The sequence below is a fragment of the Erinaceus europaeus genome, chromosome 4 (genome assembly GCF_950295315.1).
Source record: "Erinaceus europaeus chromosome 4, mEriEur2.1, whole genome shotgun sequence".
NCBI classification, from domain to species: Eukaryota; Metazoa; Chordata; class Mammalia; order Eulipotyphla; family Erinaceidae; genus Erinaceus; species Erinaceus europaeus.
Window position 1 is genome coordinate 17636576 of NC_080165.1, and position 23093 is coordinate 17659668.

Genomic DNA, 23093 nt, shown 5'->3' on the forward strand with positions numbered 1-23093 from the left:
GCCAGCCAGCCAGCCAGCCAGCCTCCGCCCCCAGTCCCAGGCCCTCCTGGGGGGCCCCCTCGCGGCCCCGGGAGCGCGCATCAGGCGCGCTCCTCGCATCGCATCGGCGGCCAGGCGCGCAAAGCCTGGGCGCATAGCGACGCCCAGAGCCGCGGGGGCCCACGTCCCCAGGCTCCGCGGGCGCAGGCGCGGGCGCGGGCGCGGGCGCGGGCGCAGGCGGCAGGGGCGAGGGCGCGGCGCGGGGCGGGCCGGCGCGGGGCGCAGTGGGCCGGAGCCCGGGCGCGGCGGCGGCAGCGGCGGCGGCGGAGGAGGATGGCGCGCGCGGGGCCCGCACGTGGAGGCCGGCGCGGGGGCGCTGCTCGGGCGGGCTGCTGAGAAGCGCTGCTGCCCCCCGCGCGGGCGCCGCGGCTTCAATGGCGCCATCGCCCAGAACCGGCAGCCGGCAAGATGCGACCGCTCTGCCCAGCATGTCCTCAACTTTTTGGGCGTTCATGATCCTGGCGAGCCTGCTCATCGCCTACTGCAGTGAGTACCGCGCGCGCAGGTCTTCCGCGCGGCCTCCCGGGCGCCCGCCCCGGCCCTGCTAGCCCTCCCCGGTGCCGGCGGGGCGCCCGAGTCGGTGCGGAGTTGCCAGCTCTGGGCGCGCCGTCTTCGGGGGCCCCTGGCCGCCCCGCTGCGGGGCCGGGGGGTGGGGGGGGGCGTCGGTCCGCCTGGGCTCGCCGCGCGATGGCACTTTGGAGACGGCTGCTTGCCCGTGCCTCCCTCCCTTCCCGACTCCGGGGGCAGGGCCCGGGCACAGGCCCCGGGTGGTGCAGCGCGTCCTCGAACGGAGCTGCCCGGTGTGCCGCGGGCGCTCCCGGCCCTGGCCGGCGAGCCCAGGCGAGCCCAAGCGAGCCCAGCCGATCGCAGACTGCCCCACCAGGGGGATCGCGCTCAGCAGGCGGCGGCTCGTCCACCCCGGCCACCGGGCGGCACCGCGGGTGTTTCGGCCAAGCGCTCAGGGTCCGAAGCCTTCCTCCTCGGGGCGACACTCCCGCCAGGGACGGGAAGGGGTGGGGGGTCACGCGGCGGAGTCCAGAGGGGGAACCTGGGGCTGAAGCAGGGATGGGGCTCAGATGTCAGGCTCTGGAAAGCAGGCATAGCAAGTGCTTAAAAAAAAAAAAAAAAAAGAAAAGGAAGTGAGAGATGGGATGCTGGACAGAGCCCACTGCCACCCCTGCAGGTGTATTGTGTATGTAGGAGGAGAACCCGAGCCTGTGACCCCCAGAGGGTCTAGCGTGTGGATGTGGCTCGGGACTGGGGTCACCTGAGCTGGTGGGTGCCCCTGGCACAGACTGGGAACTGAGAAGCCCATTACACGTTCAGAGGTGGGTAGGATGTGGGGGCTGGGCGGATCAGGAGGGGTGGTCAGAATCCAGGCAGTGTCCCAGTGTCCGGGAACCCTGGTGGAGGAGGCTGGCCAGGGCCGGGCACAGGCTCGCAGCTGGTCAGGGTGTGTGGACTTGGTCAGTGTTCTGCGTGCAGCCTCTGCTGGAATCACGCGGGCTGGTTGGTTCTCCTGGTTGTCCCTCTGCTCCAGCTCCAGCTCAAGGCCCCTTCCTGTCCTAGGGCTAGGAAAGGTGCTGGGGACACCTGTCATGGAGAACTGCCATGGGCACAGAGGTGATGGGAAAATATAGATCCCTTATGGGGGGGGGGACCTGCTCTGAGCTCACTCCCCACCACCACCTTCTCCCAGCTCCCTCCCTGCCTAAGCATTCCACTGTCTCCAAAATGGCACTGCAGGGGGACAGGGATGCCTAGCCACAACGGGACAATTCATCCCTCTGGAACCAGAGCTGGTACTGTCTGTCCTCTGTCTACTGTTCTCTGCCTGCTTGTGCATTTCCCTAGCATTGCTGGGAGGATAAGGCATCCTGCCTGCAGGCATCAGGATGGTATCAGATCAGATCCTGACCCCAGCTGCCAGCAGACACCTCTGCTGCTGGCATTTGCTGCCTGCAGTGGGATTTGAGCTACATTCCTAGCCTTTTCAGCATTCCCCGAGGCCACCTTGGACCCCCCCTCCCCAGTCAGGAAGGGTCCTTTACCCGGTTCTGAGCTGGCAGTTCTTGCCTTCTGTGGTAGTGTACAGTGGGTTAATGGCACATAAACTCTAGCCACAGTGACAAGGTGGCATCTGAATGCACTTCTTGGGGCCACTATGGGAAGGAGTGCATTTCAGCAGCATTTGGCAAGGGGGCTACAGTGACCTGAGCCTCTGGGCTGAGTCTGGACAGAGGTCCTTGGGGACAAGGCCAGTAATAGGGACAGCTGGCTAGTCTGAGGCAGCCCACCAGGTAGGAGAAGCATCAGCTGCTGATTGTTCTTAAACCAGGGACACCCCAGTCCTACATTCCAGGGTCTCCAGTTCTGCCTTCTCAGCACGCACACCCTGCTAGGGTCTGCACCCCAAGGCAGCTGGGCTAGGTCTGTCCCTACACCCACACCTTCCTGCACTATCACCTCACCAGTCCTGTGTCAGGGGGGCTGTCTGGGCCTGCCAGCTGCCGGGACACATCACTCACTGGCTCTGAGATCCCATTCCACACCCAGACATAGTTCTGCGGCCTGGCCAGCATTCATTCCAGAAACAGCTCTTCCACCAGGGCAAGGGCATCTGGTAGAAGTGCTTTTCCCAGAATAGCAGAAATCATTAATAACAGAAGCTTTTGGGAACCTACCTTTTCATGGCTTCTCTGTCTCTATAGAACCGGGGTAGCCAACTAGAAGATAGCACTCTCAGACACACCCCATTTCACCAGAAATGCAGTTGGAGAAATTAAAACATTTCACAAAAATGCAAAATAGACATAATAATAATTTATAGAACAGCATTCCTGGAGGGGAAAAATGTTTTTTTTTTTCCCCTTTTGGAATTGATAAAGCAAATGAGATGCAAATGAGATGGTTCTAATGCTTTCCGGTCTCCTTCCCAATTTATCTGGGCTGAAAGAAGGATGGCATTCTTGTTTGTAAATTGTTCTCTTTTTCTCATCACTCAGGGTTTTTATTACCCAAAAATGTTTTTGTGTTGTGGAGCAGATATATTTGAATCATATTAATTAGAGACACTGAGAAGTATCTTACAGGATTCAGTTATCTTGCCTATTAAATCTGAGCGTTTCTGTGCAGCACATAAGGTGATGCCTCACTTCCTGGTGCTGCTCAGAGAAAACTGGATTATGTCTTGGCCTGATTTTCAGTTAGGGGGTATTCTGTTCCTGGCCTGCGAGGTCCTAGCTTCTTTGCAATGGGCTGCAATTCATAGTTAAGGGGATGGGCTCCACCCGCTGGCTGGAGAAAGACCTGCAGCCCACCAGTTCTGTTAGTTGCTATAGTGACTCAGCCTTGTCATTTTCTCCTAGTGGGGAAGAACTGCCAGGAAAAATCCAATGGGGTGTTGGGGGGGTGGCATCTTGGTGGCTTTATGATCTTCCTTCTGTCTCCTGTGAGCACCCTGTTGATAGCTGGGCTGGATGCTGGGTAAAGAGGTGTTAGGGAGGTCTGGGGGAGGTTAGGAGGGGTTGTTGTGGGCGAGAAAGTTGGTAACAACTTCTCCATGATCTCTGCAAGACCCTCTTTTCTCCTGTCTTCCAAAAAATAGCTACCCTTTAGCAGTCCTGATGGAGTAGGACTGCTGTGAGGGGTGGTGGGGCGGGGGTCAACAGAGGGAGTCAATGTTTTGTACCTGGGATTCAAGACACTGACTGAGAGCATATTGGCTTGATTGACAGGGGCTTGGGGGTGGGGTGGGGAGAAAACAATGAGCCTTGACTTTGACATGTGTCTGCGGGATTCAGTTTGAAGGTGAAGAGTCATTGTGCTTATCCCAGACTACACGTCCCTGATTCTAAATGGTTTGCTGGACAGATGTTTCTGACCTGTAACTAGTGGGAGTAAGGTCTGTATTTCAGTGTACAAGCCTGGGAGCCGTGCGGGGAGAGGCAGCACTGTCCTGTGTGCCTTGGTGTGCAACTTCCCCCGATAAGTCCCGATCAGAATCACATTATATTCTTAAGCAAACTCTCATGCTGTCCTCAGCTGCAACTACTAGGAGAAGAAATCACAAACAACTGGTGAATTGTTTTTAATCCATTAGCATACTAACTGAGCGTAGGCTCTCTGATGTGCATTTCCTTTATAAATACTATTTATTGCATATTTAGGAGAGATTAGAATGTGTTCCTTTCCTGCTGTTCAAATTTTATATCTGGGGGTTCTCAAAGAGGTAAAATTGAAAACACTGGAGACTTAATGAAGTGATGCCATTCAGAAGTTTATTTCTCATATTTTCTTTTTTTCCTCCTCCCCCCCCCCCACTGTGCTTTTTATTTGATGAATTTCTGCCTGGAAAGATGTGACGTTTGTTTCTCTCCACTCCATAAACAGGGGTGACCTCTGTATGTGGGGTTATTACTAGCTGAGCTCAGTTCCCAGGGCCACTGAGGTGCAGACCTGCCTGTCCACCATAGCTCACTTGGGGGAGAAGGATTCTGTATTCTACAATAAAATTCTCGGTGAAGATGCAGAGTGGTGGTGAGTTTGTCATCCCCACCTAGTCCTGTTGTCTTTTATTCCCAGAGGAGCCACGCTACCCCCCCACCCCACCCCACCCTCCCTCCAGATTGAGCCTGACTTCTCCCTGTTAACAGCCAGGACAGAGTAGACACAGGGGTGGGGGAACCATTTGCCCACCAGGAACATCAATCACTCAGCTCTATGTGAGTGCAGGAGACACCACTGGGCCTCCTGGCTGAGTTATATCCTGGGATCTTCACTCAGGACCTGCCACACCAGATTCCCAGAATGAGATATATAGATCAACTTTTGTGGTGTGAAGTATCTTCAGGTGACTTTTATGGGTGTAATTACGGGAAAATGTTATGATAATGTGGCACTAGGAAAGGGAAGAAAAGCAAAACATTAAAACCCCCATTTCTTTATATAGCTTCACAGCTGCACCGATTGCCAGGGGTTCATTTTTGCATTGAAATGTGGTGCTCTGGAGTTAATGACCTCTACAGAATGCCACCTGTCACCCAGAGCTCTGTGGGTGATGGCCTGTCTGATAGGGAGGAGATTGACAAGGAGGATGGAGATATCCAGAACTCCAGGGAGCTGGGGACTGAGAGGGCACCTGTGAGAACTGCAGGAAGAAGCAGCCTGAGGCCACTTGTAGTCAGTCATTTGTTTGGGACACTGCCCTGGGCTCCCTGACGGGCTGCATGGCACATGAGCTGGCCTAGTCTGGTGGAGGCCTCTTTTTCTTATTTTTGTTAGTGATTTACAAGATGATGAGACAGTTGGGATATAATTCCACACTGTCCCCACCACCACAGAGTTCTGTGCACCCAGTTTCTTTTATCAGAAACTGCTATAGGTTCTCCCAGGTCACTGATAAAGGGTTATCTGTCTGTCTCTACATAGATTTTTTCTTTATTTCTTTTGCCATTTTTTTTCTATGATCCTGCCTTCATTTCCTTTCTAAGTCATGTCTACACCTATTACTACATATGAGTGTCTTTTCTTTTTCCTCTTACCCCTCAGATAAGCAGAACAGTGCCTGGCTTCCTCTGGTGGTGCTTTCCAGGTTCTCTTCTCTTTCAGTGATGGTATAAAAACAAAGATTCCTGGTGACAGACATTTCGGGTCCCAGTGGAATTGGACTTCAGAGCCCTCTGGTCATCTTCCCCTACCTTTTCCTCCCTCTGGGAGTATAGATCAAGATTCTTTTGGGGATGCAGAAGGAAGGAGTTCTGGCTTCTGTAATTGCTTCTCCACTGAACATGGGCCTCGGCAGGTGGATCTGTGTGTAGGGTCCCTTTCTACAAGCTGCTCTGCATGACTGTCACAGTCCCCAACCACTTCAAGGGGTCCTGTGCTCCTGCAGTGATCTGCTAGGAATGGCCAGACTCCCTCCCACTCCTCCCGCACCTCTGGCTCTGTATCTCTGCCCTGGACTGGCACCTCTGCAGCTCTGGGCAAGCTGCGCAGGGCTGGGCTTTCCAGAAATGGGTGAGCAGCTGGCAGCAGAGCCGGAGACTGTTCCCGTGCGGGCGAATATGGTGGAGGGCTCCCGAAACGTTTACTTATTTATTAAAATGGCTGGCAGAAGCTCACATGCTGTCATTTTCAGCTCCAATGAGGGGAACGAGACTCCCCAGACACCCCCCCATCCCCCTAAGCTCATGGGGGTGCAGCTCCAGCTCCATAGGCCAGTGGCCACTGAGGGTTGTGTGTCTGCAAGTGTTTGTTTGGCTCTGGGGGGGGTCCCCTTACTGAGTGAGTCCCCTCAAGAGGCCTCATTCTCTAGCAGGGCTTCCTGCCCGCCATCCTTCTGCCTGGCCACCTCTGGGCCTGCCTTTGCCGCCCTCCCCAGTGCATCATTCTTGTCCCCATGGACCCTCTGCCTCTCAGAGCCTCTTCACACCTGGGATGGGGCAGGGAGACAGTTCTCTGTCTTCTTTGCCTATGCTGGCTGAGTCCACTGGGGCTTCCCCTCACAAAGTCTATGTACTGTGCACTTCTCAGTGCTGTGTGCACACTGCCCTGCCGTCCTCCCCAAGTGATTCCAATGTTCTGCTGCACATAATGAGTTGAGCAGATAGCTGGATGGGTCCCTTAGAACTGACACCAGTGTTAGAGATACCTCCTCCAGGAAGTCTCCTCTGAACTCATCCTCATCTCTAGTGCTGGTCAGGTTTTTCCTGTAGGTGCTATCATATCCAGCCTTTTCTTTTTAGTATTTGCTCTGATTCTCTGGACAAACGCTTCTTGACACTTAGGACAATGAGTTGTGGGTAGGAAGAACCAGGCTGATGGACTGGATGGGACTTGGCCAAAGGTTTAAGGAGGTGGGGCCAAATGACTGGGGTTAAAGGGCTGAAGGTGGGGCTGGAAGGCTTAATCCTTGCATATAAGTGGCCATGTCCTGGTGGGGCCTGGCCAGGGCTGGAGAGAAGTCTTCTGCAAAAAAAAAAAAAAAAAAAAAAGCAAGTGGCCAGATCTTGGAACATTCTGATTACAAGCGGTGTTTCTTTGCAAAGGAAGAAGAAATTGAGGCATCTTGTGAGATGCTCAAGTCTTCTGGGTACAACTGACTTGGCCAGGGTGGAAAGCCTTCTCAAGCTTCCACAAGCCTCCTCACCACCGCTCATTGACTCTTAGGAGGAGATCACCACCATCCTTACTGCCTTGGGTTTTCTTCTGTACTCTGCACCAGGAGCATTGAGGGCAAAGTCAGTCTTTGGGACAGGACTGTCCTTACCACTATGGTGTGTTAAGCAGCGTCCCTGACTCTCATCCACTGAAGATTAGTAGTTTCTTTGAACCCCAGGGTCTATTGTGAATGTCTGCAGACCACCCTCTGCGCCCCCCCTGAAAATCAGAATCAGGCTGGGAACCGGCCCTGGAGCATCTCAACCTCATCTCTGCTCCCGGCTTGACCTGCCAGCTCTCATGTTTCCTGGCTTGTAGCATGAGTCTGCCTCAGAGGTAGCAGGTGGCAAAGCCACTCAACCATTTCTGTGGCCAAATGGCCTGTGTGTGAGGGGTGGGGGGACAGGGGACTAAGGACATACAGCCTCCCCCACCCCCCTGCCCAGAACACACCTTTCCCAGCAAGCAGCCTGCTTTATGCCCAGGCAACACTTCCCAGCTCCAAGCAGAGCAGCTGCTGGAGCTGCTGGAAAGACTGTCTGAGGAGAGAGGGAGGTGTCTCCGCACTTTCCACGCACTTCTGCTTTTCTGGAACCAGCTCGGGGATTGCGAGTTGATTGTAGCCTCTTCTCTGCGTCTTCATTTCCCCTGTCTCACATGGAACCAAGTCACTGATGGTGATAAAGCCATTTCGAGGTAACCAGACATTCCAGACCCAGCGGTGACAGTCAAGGAGCCCACCACCCTGCCCAGGGGCTTAGTTTTGCTCCTGTTCAAGGTCCCAGAGGTGACTGAACCCCATGGCGTGATTTCTGGGGTGTCTTTAGCCCCTGGGAACTAAGTGCCTTGTGTTCCAAAAAGTTCTGCTGTCACTGGCTGAACCCTTGGCTGCCTAAAAGCTGCCTTGATGTCAGTGCCTGGGGGCTGGGACGGTGCAGCCAGAGCCTGCAACTGTGACGGGCCCCTGCTTTGCCCCTGGCCCCTGGCTGGGTCCTAGTAGTTCCCTCCAGGAAGAGGATACCCACCGGGGTCAGGACGCAGCACTGGGGGAGCATTTTGACCCACTAGCTGCAGACTCCACCTCTGAAAGGCAGCTACTCCTGTTCTGTGGGAAGCCAGGTTCACTTCTCCCTGAAGAACCTGCATTTGGGGACCCCCCTTTCTAGGGTTCCTCCCTCCTGAAATGTCTCCTTCTTGGGGCCACCTCCTACTCACTTTTGAAAAAATATATTAAGTATATATAATTTATTTTAGTATGAGAGACACAGAGGGAAATGCCAGAGCACTGCTCAGCTCTGATGGTGGCAATGGGGATTGAACCTGAGAACCTGGAGCCATAGGCATAAAAGCCTTTTCCAGAACCATTATGCTGTCTCCTCATCCATCCAGCCCTCTTTTGATGTTGGGTCAGGATGTCGGCAGCTCCAGTTTGACCCTCCTGCTGGTCTCTTTTTGGGGATGCAGAGAAGCCTCCCTTTCTTAGTCCTTATGCTGCCCTTAGGTGCACACAGTACATGGGACATAGTCCTCTCTATGAAGATGCACCTTCTAGTAGGTTAGATGACACTTTTGGGTACATGTGCACGCATGCACACACACATGCACACACACACACACACACACTCACTCACACACACACACACACACACACACACACACTCCTGATGTGTCCCTGGAGCCCAAAGGCCCAGCTCACACTGCTTTCCAGGCTAGGCTCTGGGCTGCCTTGCATCACAGCCTATAGTCTATGGCCTCACCAAAGGCAGCAACCCTGGGAGACTTCTGCAGGTTAAGGCGGGGGGGTGAGACTAGACTCCAAGGAATTGTTCTCACAACAAGAGTTTTGCTCTTGGCCATGGAACCATCTCCAGAGCATCTCCTCCATTGAAGGGAGCCCTGCAGAGGGAGGTCCCCAGCTCAGGGCAAGATGGCTTAGTTCCAGGGGGTCTCCTCCTGCAGCTACCCTGGATGTCAACTTGTTTTTGCATATGCACCTGTGCATAGGCTATGAGCAGGAGCTGGCACCGCCCCTTTGGGGGGCTGGGATCCTCCTGTGTGATGGTGCTGGCATAGTGACCTGCATCTTGCTCCAGAATCCAGTCTGGAGCCCGCTGGGGCTGTGTGACTCTGGTAGTTCTCATGGTGAGTTTCCAGTGGTGTTAGACAAACACCCCTAGTGTGTCTTCAAAGCCAGAAGTTGCTGGGGTCTCTGCAGAACTGGGAGAGGACTGGCACCTGCTGTCTCCAAGCATTTGGCACACTGGCCTCCTGGGTGGGGACCTCTGAGAAGGGGCCTACAGAGCAGGTGCGTCCGTGCCCCCCACCCCCGAGGTGTGCAGCAGGGCCCACTTCTACCTTGTGTGAGTCAGAAAGTAAACCGTCAAAACACTCCTGACACTTAGCAGGAACCAGGGGCTCTCCCCAAACGACCTCCCTAATTGAGAAGTGACTCATCTTGTATCTTGCTTGCAGTAACACTTAGGAATGGGTTCCACTCCCTGTGGTCCCTCCTCTGGCTGACACCCCCTCCATGTCCCTGAAGACAGCCTTTCACAATCACCTCAGTTGTGCATGGGGGCTGAGGACCCCCCAAGAATGGGCTTCTCTCTGGTGGTTGTGCCAAGGCAAGGGGTGGGAGAGTGTTCTGTGTTGATTGTCTTCCTGGACTGAATGTGGAGGCGTGAGGTCCAGGCAGGAGAACAGTCCAGGACATTCAGCCTCATTCAGTCCCAGTGGTGGCCTGGCTCCCCTTCATGAGGTAATAGTGATACTGAACCTGTCATTCTTGGCTCAGGGCTCCTCTGATTCCAGACAGGTCTGCTAAGACCTGCCTCCCCTGCCAGGCCTTCTCTGTTACGCACCTGCCTTCCCTACCCCTCTACCCCATCCAGGGTGCTTGAGTCTGGGACCCACCTGCCTCCAACCCGGGGAGTCCCTCACAGGGTTGGGCTCACACTCTGACCAAGGGATACAAAGAGGAGGGGACACAGGCCTGAGTCTGCCTCTCTCCTGGGCACCCTGAGCGTCAGCTTCTGCAGAAGCTCCTGGCAAACCCAGGCTGTGCTCATTTTGCTGTATGTTCTGTCCACTGTGTTCAGAACAGCCTCCAGAGACAACCCATAGCTGAGTGCATGCAGGAGATGCTGTGTGAATAAACAGGAGGTTGGCAGCCTCTACTCATCACCAGAATGCTCACTGCCCTAGGGCAGTGCTGTTTGGGGTCTCTCAGGAAAAGTGGGGTGTATTCAGCATGGTAGTCTGAGAGCTGAACCCTACCTGCTTTTTTGCTTTGCCCCCGGGAGATGTTTAGTGTCAGGAAGATTGCACGGAAGACCTTTTGGGGAGTATTTGGGGGGAGAGGTCGGCTCAGGGTGGTTTTGACTGGAGAGATGTGGATTCTGTCAGCAATTGGACAAACCTGTCAGACAGACACAAGCATGCTGCCTGCAGAAGACTTTGTTTTCTCTACCTCCTGGCCCCATTGGTGCCCACACTGCCAGCTGTGGCCTTGGGTGGGAACCCAGAAAACCAAGCAGGGCTGCAGAGCCAATGCATGCTGCCTTCCTGGGGCTGGGAGTGTCCACATCTCCCTGGGCCCTGGCTGGCTGATCCCAGGGCCACAGGGGCCACTTGGGGTTAAAGCAATCTGAGTTGTCCTGGCTTCTACTAATATGAACACATCCTGGGAGTGACATTAACCTTCCATTGTCCTTGCACACCACCATTCACAGACACCCCACTCTTACTGCTGTCACCAGAATGGTTTTCTGAGCAAGTGGGCACAAGGGAGCTAACTGGTGTCTTTGCATAGATGGGTGTGCTGTGAGCAGAGCTGGGCACTTTCAGGACACCCAACCTGGCCCACCTGGCCCACCTGTCTCGAGCCTAGGTCTTGAATTACATGAGGAGAACTGGTGGTTTCATCAGGGGTCTCCTCAGTGTCCTTGTGGGTTTCTCCTTCTCTTGTGGGGCTTCCCTGGATGCCCCACAGGGGTGTCACCTTGATAAGATTTTCTGAGTTGACTTAGCTGCTTTCGAAACCCACTGGCCATGCAGATGGCAGAGATGCCTTCCTGGCTTTGTGTGTCTGAGGAAAAGCAGAAGCCCTTGGGTTGTGCTGGGTTTACCGTCTTTTCCTAGCAGACCCTGGATGATGATTATAGTGGTGATGGTGGTGGTGGTGATGGTGGTGGTGGTGGTGATGGTGGTGGTGATGGTGGTGGTGGTGATGGTGGTGGTGATGATGGTGGTGATGACGATGATGATGGTGGTGGTGGTGGTTATACTGGTGGTGATGGTGTTGGTTGTGGTGATGGTGTTGGTCGTGGTGATGGTGTTGGTCGTGGTGGTGGTGCTGGTGGTGATGATGGTGGTGATGGTGGTGGTGATGGTGGTGGTGATGGTGGTGGTGGTGATGGTGTTGATGGTGGTGGTAGTGATGGTGGTGGTGATGATGGTGGTGCTGGTGGTGGTGCTGGTGGTGGTGATGATGGTGATGGTGGTGGTGGTGGTGATGGTGGTAATGATGGTGGTGGTGATGGTGGTGGTGATGGTGGTGATGGTGATGGTGGTGGTGATGGCGGTGGTGATGGTGGTGGTGGTGCTGGTGGTGATGAAGGTGGTGATGGTGGTGGTGGTGGTTATACTGGTGGTGATGGTGATGGTGGTGATGGTATTGGTCATGGTGATGGTGATGGTGGTGGTGGTGATGGTGGTGGTGGTGGTTATACTGGTGGTGATGGTGGTGGTGGTGGTGGTGGTTGTGATGGTGGTGATGGTGATGGTGGTTGTGGTGTGTGTCTGTGTTTGTGTGTACCCATTTGCTGCCTTTGCAAAGTCTTACTTGTGTTTGATTTCTTCAAATGTTGAAGAGAGGTTGTTTTTAAAGTCATAATGGTAGCCTGAGCCTTTGTGCCTCCTTCACTTTTTTTGTTGTGTGTGTGGGGGTGGGGGTATGATTTGAGCATTTCTCTTATGTGTTTGCAGTTTTTTAGCAGTTCAGATGCAAGTGCCTCTGGGGCTGGAATCACCACATGGGTGGCCTCTCCTTGGAAGAAAAAAAATCCCGTTGGCTATATTCTTGATGTTCTTACCCTCCTGTGCTGCTCCAGTGCTTAGTAGCACTTAGTAGCTGAATACCATTCAGGGCTCATCTAGGACATCTGATAATTAATTGGTGCCCATTTATACTCCTCCACAGTGGCCTATGGAGTCAGGCCAGAGAGCTCACTTGGTTTATTTCTGTGAATCATGGGTATCACCCTTGTCTCATTCCTCCCTGGCTTGTTCTGGGGGGCTCCGTTGACTGTGGAAATGAGCTGTCTGGGGAGAGGAGACTATCTTCCAACACACACTGCTCTGTGTGTTGGAAGATCCATCAGTCACTTGGCATTTCCAAGGAAAGGATTGGCCCAAAGCACATCTGCTGAGAAAGCAGGAGCCTTCTAGAGAAAGCACTGGGCTTCCCCTGAGGGTAGCCTGAAGAACAGGAATGGAGTGTGAGCTTCTGTCTGCACACATCTGACTTAGACCAACACTGGGCAGAGCCAGCTTGGTAGAGCCCACCTTACGGTGTGTTCTCCAGGGAAGATGGCCTCACCCCAGGGTCCTGGTGGATACCCTAAAACCAGCAGAGGCTGCGTTATGTTCTCAAGACCCAAGCTCAGGAGCAAGCACACATTAATGAATTGGGGTGGTTTTTGAAGCCCACCTTCATGCAGAATGAGCGTGCTGGACTAAGTAGCAGCAAACTTAGCCCTGAGATCATACAGGCTTCTGGAAGTGGCAGCAAAGGCTTCCAAAGTCTGTCTGAACATACTCCACTCAGGTTTTGTGAGATAGCCACTGTCACCATATAAGACACTCATCTTTATAAAAGACTTCACCTGCATCAGAGTGCCATTGGGAAAGACAGATCACGTGTTGCTTGTGGCCAGTCTTTTGCTTCCTTCCTTATTAGGCTGAGGTCCCACCATGACAAGACAGGAGAGGCAGGAAGCCTGACAGTGGGGCCTCCAGCTCAGAAGCCTCACTCCATGAAGGTGAAATGGGCAGCACAGAGGATGTTGTTACCCTGGGGATCTTGAAAGAGGCTCAGGCCACCATCACCTTTGCATCAGTCAGATGGTTGACTTCTGTAGCCAAGACCCTGGAGCTGATGTACTTGTCCCTTCAGTGTGTCCACCTGTGGTATGACTTCCATCATGGGCACTCTGGAGGGAAGTCTGACTTCCAGGGAGTGCACAGGCCGGAGGGAACTTGGGGACCCCTCTGGAGAAGCTTCTAGTACTCCCCCAGCTGGGCTGTCCAGTGCCAAGTCAGGTCTACAATAGACCTGTTCCCACCTGCACACAGAGCTAGCTCACCATGCATTTTTTTGGAGGGTGGGGTGCGGTGAATGGACTGGGATTCTTCCAAGGAATGAAAATCAGATCCACAGACTAGAAAGCATATCATGTGGGAGCCTAGGAAGCTCCACCAGGATGACCTGGAGCAGGAGGTGCCAGTCTTGCAGACAGGACATAGCTCGGTATTTGGTGACAGTGTAGACTGTTGGTGAGTTGACCCGGTTCATGGGCTGACCTGGTCACCTGGGAACTGCTCATTCTGGTCTGGAACCCATGCACTCTCCATGAAAAAAATCTCTTAGCCCTGGGCTTCAGATGTTTTAGACCCTTAATTACTGACCACAGTGGGTATCAGCAGGACTCGGGCTGAGGTCCTTTACCTCTTCTGACTATGTGATATGACCTTCTCTCATTTCATATTGCCATTGCTTCTACCATATTCTGTGGAGTGGACACCAGTGCTGGAGTCTCTGGGAGGGCTGTACTTAGGCTTCTCTGGTGTAATACTTTCCACAGGGTGTGTCAGAGGCTATACATTGCCATGGACCTGGGCTACAGCACATGGTGCCTCTTTCTGGAACCCCACACTTGCTGGCCTCTGATCCTTGCCAGGGATCTTTCAAGAAGTGGAAGCCTGAGCTTGCTCTGGAAACTGGGTTCCTCCAACCTCAGAGGAAGGGACTTCTCCCCTGCCAGGAGTGTGGTGTTGAGGCCCTGACCCACACACCTGCCGGGCTAGCTTCATGGGTGGGAGATAGATGACTCAGGAACTCGTGGCGGCATGGTAATACAATTCTTTATTCATGTGGCAGCCCCAGAGTCGGGCGAGAGCACAGAGGGGTAGGCCACATGGAGCTAAAACTGCAATGGCTGGCATCCACCTCCCCCTGCACGCCTGCCCTCTTCTAGGTCGGGATGCAGAAGGAGAGAGAGAAAGAGAAACCAGAAACAGAAATGACTTTTATAGGATAAAACCGGAAATGGCAAGTTGGAAATGGAAATGGTTAGGAAAAGGGGGTGGAGAAAGGAAAAAGGCACACTGGGAACTTCTTAGCAACTGTTGTGAGGGTTTTAACTCATGGGATTAATGTTAGGGTCTCAAGAGAGAAGATAGATCAAAGGAATGGGTGAGGAATCTTTCAGGCAAAACAATGATTATGTAAATAGGCCATAGTGTCAGCAGTGGAGGATGGAGGGCTGGCTTAATGCCCGACACACACCTGTGTCCTACAGGGAGTATATGTCCCCCCATTCGCAGTCCTCCTGGAGGCTCCCATATGGAGAATAGGCACTGGGTGAGGCTCCTTGCAGTCACCGTAAACATAGTGCACCCACCTGGGAGGGGGACAGGCCTGAGACCATTAAGGGGTTCAGGACAGAGGAGGGCTGAGTAGAATGTGAATATACCACCCCTGCCTCACCCAGTCAGTCCATTATCAGGACTTCAACGTCAACTATCAGGATCTCCAGCCCCACCTCATGGGTCAGGGTGACCAGCTCTGTTGTCCCTCTATCCATAGGCCTGTCCTTCCCAGGAAGGCTAGTGAAGAGCCTGCCCAGGCCTGTAGAAATGTTCTTTCTCCACTCTTTTTTCCTCCACAAAATGTACTTGTGGTAGTCGGGTGGTAGCACTGCAGGTTAAGCGCACATGGCACAAAGCTCAGGGAATGGCAGAAGGATCCCGGTTTGAGCCCCAGATCCCCACCTGCAGGGGAGTCGCTTCACAAGCAGTGAAGCATGTCTGCAGGTGTCTGTCTTTCTCTCTCCCTCTCTGGCTTCCCTTCCTCTCTCCATTTCTCTCTGTCCTGTTCAGTAACGGTGGCATCAATAACAATAGCAACAATAATAACTACAACAATAAAAAACAAGGGCAACAAAAGGGACTAAATAAATAAATAAATAAATGTACTTGTAGAGATCAACTGAAAACTCTGTTTTTTCTCCCCATCACTCCCTGCTTGGCTTATAAGCCCCTTTATCTCTGCTGCTAGTCTGACCCCCTCCTGCACCCACCCTACGCTCCTAAAGGGGTCTGTACAAAGCTGGTTGAGAAGCCATATCTTCAAGAACCAGGAATGGAGCGCAGTCCAGAGCAAGATATGGATACGACTGTCCATGGTGATGGTGACACTGATGGCTCCTTCCCGGTCGACACAGCTGTGGGGTGACTTACTGGGACGAAGGGCCAGCCTGCCCCTGACTGACTGGCCTACACCCCCTGGTGCGATTCCCTGACTCATTGCTGTGCAGGACTCCGGAGAGTGGGGTGTGTGCACTTCCTGGGTGTGTCCAGGCTGGAACTGGTGACTTTAAGGTGGATGGAGACCCAGGGTGTACGGTGACAGTCAGCAATGGGAGAGCTCCAAGCAGAGGACAGTGGTGCAGGCTGGGACATGGGGTGAAGTCTGGGACTCCCCCTAACCCCCAATTCCAGGCATGTCTGAGTCTATGCAGCCAAGGGCAGCTTCTGAGGCTAAGGCTACAAGATGACCAAGGCATACCTTCCCTCCATGCACCACACTGTCAGGACCACACTCAAGAGAGGAAATAATCCCCATCTGCTGAGCTTAGAGACACGTGGTCATTTTAAAGAGATCCTTTAATTAAAAAAAAAAAAAAAAAAAAAAAACCTCAAGGAGAATAGCATCTCCTATATAAGGACAGTACCACCATATAGACAAGTCTGTAGAACCCCCCCTTGTTGGGGGGTGAGGGGAGTGTCTGTTTGGGTGTATGTTCAGCTGTGTGTGTGGCTGTGTCTGTGTGGATGCATGATGTCTGTGATGGTGTATGTGTGTCTGTCTGTCTGTCTGTCTGTGTGTACTCACATGCTCATTTTAAAGTAACTGCTCTCAAAGGTTTTTTTGTTCCTGATGGAGTGTGGTTCAGGTACAGAGGGCTTTCTGGAGGGAGGGGAGAATAAGGAACCCTCCCTCTTTGATGGCCTCTCTCCTGGTGGCTCCACAGGATATAGGTGGCTCTTCTCAGACACTTTCTTTTCTTTCTATTAGTGATTTAATAATAATTAACAAGATTGTAAGATAACAGGGGTACAGTTCCACACAATTCCCACCACCAGAGTTCCATATCCCATCTCCTCCATTGAAAGTGTCCCTATTTTTTATCCCTCTGGGAGTATGGACTAAAATTCTTTATGGGGTACAGAAGGTGGACGGACTGGCTTCTGTAAATGCTTTTCCAATGGACATGGAAGTTCAGATACTTTCTTTCAAGGTTATGTGAACAATCACAGGTAAAGTCAGTAACTTAAAGTTACTGGGTGCTCAGTCTTCTGGACCCCAAATACTGCTCTGACTTCATAGGGTGTCTGCATTGGCTGTGTGTGCAAGACAAGTGAGTTCTGCTTCTCTGGAAGGGGCCTCGTGTGTGCTGGGTTGGCTGGTGGTCTCTTGGGGGCATTCATCTGTGAGAGTGGCTCACCTGTCACTGCTTCCTGCCTGCTGATGCCAGGGACAGTCAGGAGGAGAGGAGGACATGGCTTCTGCCACCTTGATTATCACTGGGGTTATGTGTCTGCATGACAACTCCGTTTCCAGATAATATTTTTCTTCTTTCTTTCTTTCTTTCTTTCTTTCTTTCTTTCTTTCTTTCTTTCTTTCTTTCCATCCAGGGTTACCACTGGGGCTCAGTGCCAGCACTATGAATCCACTGCTCCTGGAGGCTGTTTTTTTCCATTTTGTTGACCCTGTTATTATTGTCATTGCTGTCATTGTTGTTGGATAGGACAGAGAGAAATTGAGAGAGGATGGGAGACAGTGAGGGGGAAAGAAAGATAGACACCTGCAGACCAGCTTCACCGATTGTGAATCGAACTCCCTGCAGGTGGGGAGCCCAAGCCCAGGGCTCATACCTGGATCCTTGTGCTGGTATTTGCACTTTACACCATATGCCACAGACCCCAAACATCCCAAACCTTGCATGATGGACACTGTCATTCCAATTTATAGGATGGGATTACATAGACGCCAAGGGCAGATCTGCTACAGGACCCCTGGCCAGGAAGTGGTAGAGCCTCTGTCAGAAAACTCCCTACAGTGAGAACTGGAGGTCCAGGTGAAGTGGTTTAAGAGCAAGACAGCTGAGGAGCATGTGCTGGCACACACATCACTGTGCAGGAGGGCCTGGGTTCAAGCCTCCAGCCCCCGCCTGCATGGAAGGAAGCTTCATGAGCAGTGGAGCAGGGATATAGATGTCTCTCCCCCCCCTCTGCCCCCGTCCATCCCTCTCTATTTCTCTCTTCCTCTATCAAAATAGAATAAAAGGGGGGTGGGCAGGCTGTGGTATACCTCGTTAAGCACATAAATTACAGTACACAAGATCTTGAGTTCAAGCCCCTGGTCCCCATCTGTAGGGGGAAAGCTTCACACGTGGTGAAGTAGGGCTGCAGATGTTTCTCTCTATCTCTCCTGTTGTTTTCGCCGGGCTGGCTTCACGGGTGGGTAACAGACGACCCGGGACTCATGGCTGGGTTGTACGCAGTATCTCTTTATTCATGCAGGACGCAGTGCAATCTATACCAAGCTAAGCTAAATTAAAACTACTACAAACAATGTTGTCCTTATAAATATACTAGCCCAGTAGGGTGGGAACAGGATGCGACGCAGAGAGGGTGGAGAGAAAAGTGACTGGTGAAAATCAGGGTATGACAAGGAGAGGGGGCGGAGCAGGCAAGAATTCTATCACTGAACCACCAATGCCCTGGAGGGAGGGTGGTGCTTGTTAACAGCAGTTATGTAAATAGAATGAAGTGGTTATGTAAATAGAATAGTGTTAAGCAGGGGGGATTAAACTAATGAAACAGAAGGGGTTTTTAGAAGCATACCAACACTCTCCCTTCTCAATTTCCCCCTGTCTCTATCCAATAATAAATAAATAATGGGAGGGAAGACCACTGGGATTGGTGGTGTCATCACATAGGCACTGAGCCACAGCGATAACCCTAGTGACAAGAGAGAAAGAAAGAGAGAAAAAAAGACAGAGAGAGAAAGAGAGAAAGAGAAAGGAAGAGAATAAAAGAACTCTGCGTGGTCCGGGGAGGTGGCTCAGCCTGTCTTACATCTGTGAGGCCAAGGTTCAACTGATGGCACTGCCCTAAAAAGGAGGAGGAGAAGGAGGAGGAGGAGGAGAAGGAGGAGGAGGAGGAGGAGGAGGAGGAAGAAAAGAAGAAGAAGGAGAAGGAAAACTCAGCATAAGAATGGAAATGAACCTCAGAGCAAGAGTGGCCACCCCCACATGGAGGAGAATTCTCTGAAGCTGGTTCACAGAGCCTCCCTGACCGGGCTTAGACAGCACCTGGGCTAGCTCACCGCTGAGCCTGGAGTGACTGTTGTGGGGCAGAACTGCATGGCACAGCACTGATGCTTCCTGTCCCTGGCTATAACCTCTCCTCCAGGTCAACTTTTGCCTCTTAGTGCTTTGAAACAGACGGCCGCTCTGCTCCTACCTCTGTATGCCTGGGGGCTCCCTGACTTCCTTTTGTCTCTCCCATGGGATATCCCATGCCTCCTGGTTCTGGCTCCATCCTTTCAAACCTAGCCAATGTCACCATCCCAGTTGCCCATCACTGGACCACTGCCAAGGCCTCCTGTACTCACCAAGCTCTGCAGTGTCCCCTCCCTGATCCCCCTACACCCACCCTAGCTGGCCCTGGCTGCATTTCCAGCCTTTTTTTTAAATATTTATTTATTTATTCCCCTTGTTGCTTTATTGTTGTAGTTATTGTTGTAGTTGTCGTTGTTGGATAGGACAGAGAAATGGAGAGAGGAGGGGAAGACAGAGAAGGGGAGAGAAAGATAGACACCTGCAGACCTGCTTCACCACCTGTGAAGCGACTCCCCTGCAGGTAGGGAGCCAGTGGCTTGAACTGGGGTCCTTACGCCGGTCCTTGAGCTTTGCACCAAGTACGCTTAACTCGCTGCGCTACCACCTGACTCCCTCCAGCCTGTTTTATCCCCCTGGAGTCTTCTCCCTCCTCTTGGATCTGTACCCCACCCAACTTTACTAAACAAACTTCTAGATCTAGTGGAAAATTAAGTGGAGGGGCCAAACAGTGCCACACCTGGTTAGTGCACACATCACAGTGTGCAGAGACTCAGGTTCAAGCCCGTTGCCTGGACAGACAGCATTATTCCTATGGGGTCTGTGCACAGTACCTCCCAGCCCAGGCCGCTTCCCAGGCCCTGGTGGACCACACCTGCCGTCCCTTCCTCTGCAGCCTTCCCTGCAGCTTCCTTCTTGACCTCCCATGTCATCATGGGGCAGAGTAGATGCCAACTCAGTGTAACAGCCCCCCTCCTACCCCCATGGCCCAGCAGCACTCTCGAGCAGCATTCATTCCTCGGTGCTGCCCAAGGACTAATTAAGCCAGATGGCGGTAAAACCCACGTGGCGGCAGAGAGGTGTTTTTTACATTTAAGTTGATCAAAATTAGGGGGAATGGCATATGCTGGCGGAGATTAAGAATTTTTTTAACTACATACTAACGGCTTTCCCTAATACTCTTTCTGGTGATCCAAAGCCACTCTCCACCTTTTCTGTCGCTTAATGGGGTGCCGTTCCTGCTCCCTGTTCCATGGACTCCAGGCTGCCCCATTTCCTTGCAGTAGCAGAGGGAGGACGGCTAGAGGCTCACCTCTTCAGGGTGGCGGCTGACATGGGCCCCCGACTGGCAGGTGGCAGGAGGCCTGGCCTCCTCAGAGCTGGCGGGCAGTGGGTGTGAGCTCCATGGAGGTGGGGGAGTGACTCTGGACAGGAGGTCTCTTGTGCTGCTGCAGGGCTGCTTGGTGCTGTGACACAGCCAGGAAGACCAGGGCTCAGGGCAGTGCTGGATACTTTCCTGCCCTTGGGTGGCAGAGAGCCCCCACCCCCCCACGGGATGCTAAGGGCGGTCTTGGGTCTTGATCGGTGGCGCCTTCCCAGATTACATGCCCTGGAAGTGTGCCTTCCGCAGGGGGCTCCCCAGGAAAACCTTGCTGCATCTTGGGGCACAGAATTCACATCTGCTCTTGGAAAAATATATTTGACTGCCCTCCAGCCTTTGGAAATTGTCCACCCCCCCCCTTAGCTATTTATAGTGAGGTGAATTTTATATGTTTTAGGGACCAGGTGGTGATGTACCTGGTAGAGAGCACATGTTACAATGTGCGAGGAGGACCTGGGTTCAAGCCCCCGGTTCCCCACCTGCAGGGGAAAAGCCTTGCCAGCAGTGAAGCAGTGTTGCAAGTATCATTCTGTCTCTCTCCTTCTTCCCTCTCGATTTCTAGCTGTCTGTATCCAATAAATAAATAAAAATAATAGAATTTTAAAAAACATTGTGTGTTTCTTCAGCATTCTTCACATGAGCAGTGCTACTAATGCTGCCACAACTGCACGTTCTCAGAGATGTTTACAGTCCTAAAGGGAAAGCCCGATCCATTCAGCAGTCACTTGCTGCCCCCATCATGGACCCCCCCTGGCTGAGCTTCATCCTTGGCTAGGCCTGCTTTGGGATGAGCTCCCTCTAGTGTAGTAACTGCTGGGGACATTCACTGGACAGTATCATCAGGACCTTGCTAGGTTCCCCTCTCAGGCAGTGGGCTCAGGCCTGATGTGCCCCAGGAGACAATGGGCAGGGGATGAAAGCAGTGCCCTCTGGCCCTCTGTTCTGTGTCTCTGAGGCTGGTGTGACATACCTGCCACCCTCTCCTCTGTAATCCTGCTCCCTGCATGTGTCTGAGGGCCTATTGTGTGTTCCTGGGCTGGGGGAACTGAAGCAGGAGAAGCTCAGACCAGGCCTGGGTTTGCCTGGAGCAGAGCTGGGGCTGCCAGCATCAACATCCGGGACTTGTGCCCGCAGGCTTGGCTTGCAGCCATGACAGGCCTTGAATGGAGTCCCAGTGGAAAGCAGCCCCTTGCTGGGGAGCAGCAGATCCAGGGCCCGTCTCCTGCCATCCCCTCCTGCTGCTGCTGTGTCACATCCTTTTGACCAGTGGGGGCTGGACAGTGTGATCCTGGGGTCCAGACCCCTCTGCCAACCACCACCCTTTCTCCCCTGAGCGACGCTGGCTTCCCCAGCTCCTTCCCCCATTCCTTCCTCCTCACACTGTCTCCTCTTGGAGGGCAGGCTGTGGGGGGGGGGGTGGTACCCTGGCAAAGCCCACTCTGTTTTCCAGCCCAGTTACTATGACATGTGACAGCCCAGTGGCCAGTCCCCATGAAAAGCCCCTTTGTTGGTTCTGGCTAATTAAGAAATAGCAGCAGGCCTCGAAAGAGACCCAGGCCCTACATCCTCTCTGGATACTGACCATGGGCATCAGGGCAAGCCAGGCCCATCTAGCCTAGAGTAGGGTTCAGGGGAGGTCTGGGGGGTGGGCACAGAACAAGCTATCTATTTCCACAGGAGTGTGGTCCACAGTCAGCCCACCACTGCCTCTCTGTCCTGAGTGGGAGACCGAGAGCCTCCTGGAATAGGCCCAGGGTGTGGGCTGTTAGAACAGAGTTTGCTCCCCATGCTGGGTTCAGTTCTGGGACAGTAAAGTTAGTGGCCTATCGGGTTTGGGTGCCTACAGTTCCCTTACTGTGGCTCCTGTTTGTCTACTCCTTGCTGAATCAGTAGCCAGTTCTGCTCTGCCCAGCTGGGCCTCTGGTACCACCTCTCCCCACAGCTGGGCAAGTGTTTGGGAGAGGGGGGTCTCCAAAGAGACTCCTGAATCAGGGGCTTCTGCTGAGCGACTACTGCTGGGATGTCCATCCCTGCCCCATGTCTGCCCCATGTCTGTTGGGAGCTGAGGAGAGCCTGGAGTTGGTCCTGGTGGGAGCCTTATGGTGCAGCCCCCAGTACCAACTGTAGCCAATGCTAGAGGGCATGGCTACAAGTTTTCATTGTGTGTGTGTGTGTGTGTGTGTATTTTTTTTTACCAGAGCTCTGGCCAACTCAGGCTTCTGACAGTACTGAGGTTTGAACCTAGAACTTTTAGAGGTACTGGCTTAAAGACCTTCTGAATAACCACCGTGCTGTCTCACCTAAGACCAAGACTTCTGGTAGCTGAGATTCTGCTTTCAGATTCCTTAGATGTATGTAGGAGAGAGAGACTCTTAGGTCCCCTTGCCTTCCCTGAAAGGAGGACCTTTCACTGTTAATGACTCAGGTGCCTACTGTCCTAATCTATTCATCATGCAGTCATGTAACAGGGGGCACTGCTTCTGCTGCACCCCAGCAATCAGCCTGAGTATCTCAGACACAGACACTGGAACTTGGTGGCCTCGTCTTTCAGACTGGTCAAAGTGGATCCACTTCTGGGTTGCAACAGGCAGTGGCAAGGCCTGGAAATTGGACCAGAGGCCCCTCCGTTCATACCCTGGGGTTTACCTCAACCCACAGGGTTTTGGTGCCCTCAGAGGCAGGCAGGGCCAGATCACCAACCAGTTTAGAGATGAGAAAGCAGAGGCTTCTGGGAGATATAGACTCACACCCCCACCAGACACTTTGGTGTCAAGAGGGTTCTGCCAGCCTCCTAGTATAGTGGGGAGGGTTGCTCTCTCCTCTGC

The 23093-nt window shown here is 53.1% G+C and overlaps 1 protein-coding gene across 2 annotated transcripts in view; it reads left to right on the plus strand.

The window, feature by feature from the left end:
* The first annotated feature begins 235 nt into the window (after positions 1–235).
* TAFA5 (TAFA chemokine like family member 5) overlaps positions 236–23093 on the plus strand; it is a 225471-nt gene continuing 202613 nt past the window's right edge. Inside the window, exon 1 of one of the 2 annotated variants that reach the window (XM_060188808.1) lies at positions 236–525. In XM_060188808.1, coding sequence (XP_060044791.1) covers positions 414–525 — 112 coding nt within the window. In that variant the 5' untranslated portion in view covers positions 236–413. The remainder of the gene's footprint in view (positions 526–23093) is intronic. The other variant, XM_060188807.1, reaches the window with a different exon arrangement.